The 2363-nt window shown below is 50.0% G+C and overlaps 1 protein-coding gene across 1 annotated transcript in view; it reads left to right on the top strand.

Moving 5' to 3' along the window:
• Positions 1-1478, top strand: part of LOC106821603 (ATP-binding cassette sub-family C member 9-like) — a 6508-nt gene extending 5030 nt beyond the window's left edge. Inside the window, exons 6-7 of the mRNA XM_014826485.1 lie at positions 221-437; positions 804-1478. Coding sequence (XP_014681971.1) covers positions 221-437; positions 804-959 — 373 coding nt within the window. The 3' untranslated portion in view covers positions 960-1478. The remainder of the gene's footprint in view (positions 1-220; positions 438-803) is intronic.
• The last annotated feature ends 885 nt before the right edge of the window (positions 1479-2363 follow it).

The raw sequence follows: 2363 nt of genomic DNA on the forward strand, positions 1-2363 counted from the left end.
GAGCATTCGTTATTTTACGACCATAAAATATATATATGAATATATATATATAGAGAGAGAGCGAGAAAGAGAAAGAGGGCGCGAGAGAAAGAAAGAGAGAGAGAGCGAGAGTATAGTAGATATAGTAGGAGATAGAGATACGTACAGACGCGCGTCAGAACGCACGAGTGTCTGCGTCGTAAAAGCGAGCTGACGGACGCTCTCGTGTTTTTGCTGACAGATGCTTTCGTGTTTTTGCAGACGCGCGCGTGCTGGACGGGGGAGAGAACTTCAGCGTGGGCCAGAGGCAGCTGGTCTGCCTCGCGCGCGCCGTCCTCCGTGACTCTGCCATCATTGTCATGGACGAGGCGACCGGAGCGCTAGATGGCGCCACGGTCGACACGCTGCAGCGCGCCATAGCAACGGCGTTCGCTGGCAAGACGCTCATCACGATCGCGGTGAGTGCTGCTCAGTAGGTGGCCGGGCAATTTCATGATCAACCCTGTTCACTGGCTACTATTTCTACTGCTACTTTTGCTGTTGTTGTTGTTGTTGTTGTTGTTGTTGTTGTTGGTGCTGCTGCTGTTGTTGTTGCACCACTGTCAACTAACCCTGTCTCGCTCACACAAAATCCAAGGAATACTTCTCCTATAGCAATACATTACATTATAGTATCTGTAGCATGTTTACCACATTGACACGGGAAGTCGGTGACATCGATTGACGATTCGCCGTCGCCCGTCAGAGGTGGACGAGAACACGTTATTACGCCGACAAGTTTTGCGTGGTTTTGACATTGTTTTCCCGCGTTTCTCTCCCCACAGCATCGTCTCAGCACAATCCTGGAGCACGACACGATCGTTGTTCTGGACAGACACAGGCGTGGAGGCGAGATCGTCGAGCAAGGAACGCCGCGCAGCCTGCTCCAGAACCCCGACAGCTCCTTCTACTCCCTAGTGAAACAACAGCAGTTGCTATGACAACGGGCGCCGGTAGCGCCGTCTGGGGGATCGTGTTCTAGTAGATAGTCACTGGTATGTGATATTGGTGTTCGCCGTTACCGGAGATGATTACTGTGAACTTCAGTACTGCCAAAAAAAGAAATTGTCGTGGGGCTGAGGTGAACTAGGGAATTGCCTTTATTGTACAGACATGATATTATTGTTTACACCATTGTCAGCAGAGAATTCGTCTTTGCGAGTTTCCAAAATGGCGGGATTCGAAGCGCGCGCCTGCGTTCGAATGTTTCACGTGCCGTCTACAGCCTCAGCGCCCTCTATGAAGAGATGCGAGAATCTCTCCCACTCGTCTGTATGTTAGTCGTAGGAGTAACACGTCGGTCTCACAAACACCACGAGCGAACGCGTTACTACGGAGAGAAACAAGCAGCGCGACGTTGTACAGTGCCACCGTCATCGCAGTGTCCGCCGCTAGATGGCGCTGTCTCCTGCTCCGTCCGGATCTGGCGTCTGCGTCCTTGACCCGCTGTCGTCTGCTGTGCAGGTGTATGAGGTATTAACAAGTACAGCAGACAATAGTCTGCTCTTGAACTCTCGTGTTGGAAGGCAAAGTCTACAAGCTCTATAATATGATCCATAATAGGATTGGCATGAAATGCAGCTAGAGTGTATGGTCTAAGTGGCAGGCATGATGAGTGTCCGCTTTCTCGCGTGCTCGAGCGGACGTGTTGATGCGTTTTATTGTCACTGCTGTTTGTGGGCGCGATTAATTACGCTACACATGAATTGTGATTGATTGTACAGCGGAAGCTGACTTCGTATACCATCGCTAATATTTGGTATAATTAGGTTCTTCTAACTGCAAACACGTGTGTGTGGAGGTGTGTGCGTGCGTGTGTGTGCGTGCGTACGTGCGTGTTAGTGTGTGTGTGTTAGTGTGTGCAGGTGCCCATCGGTGAGTACTTCACGTATGTTAACGAATGCGCTGTAATTGCAGGTGCAACCTGGATCCGACCGGAGCTTACTCTGACGAGGAGCTGTGGAGTGCGCTAGAGGTTGCCCAGCTGAAGTCCTGCGTCATGGACGTGCCTGGAAGACTCGGTATGTTGTACACACACTCTCTCGATGCCCTCCATGAAGCCTCGATCACCCGAGGGTTTAATTAGCGAATAATATGCGAAAATATGCGAAAAATATTTAATTTGCGAGCGCTGCAGGGCCGCCTGTTACTTGGTTGTCTGCTGCTGGTTGTCGTATCGGCAAAAATACTGCTTGAATGACAGGCTGGCTGCTAAGTTGATGGCAATCCACGTGAAACAAAGATCTTGAGTAGGAGTTTACCGATGTCAATAAACGTGTGAAGAGCTGGCGTCGTGAACAACCGAGCATTCGTTATCTTACGACCATAATATATATATATATATA

Source organism: Priapulus caudatus, unplaced genomic scaffold (assembly GCF_000485595.1).
Source record: "Priapulus caudatus unplaced genomic scaffold, Priapulus_caudatus-5.0.1 Scaffold79, whole genome shotgun sequence".
In the NCBI taxonomy this organism is placed as follows: domain Eukaryota; kingdom Metazoa; phylum Priapulida; class Priapulimorpha; order Priapulimorphida; family Priapulidae; genus Priapulus; species Priapulus caudatus.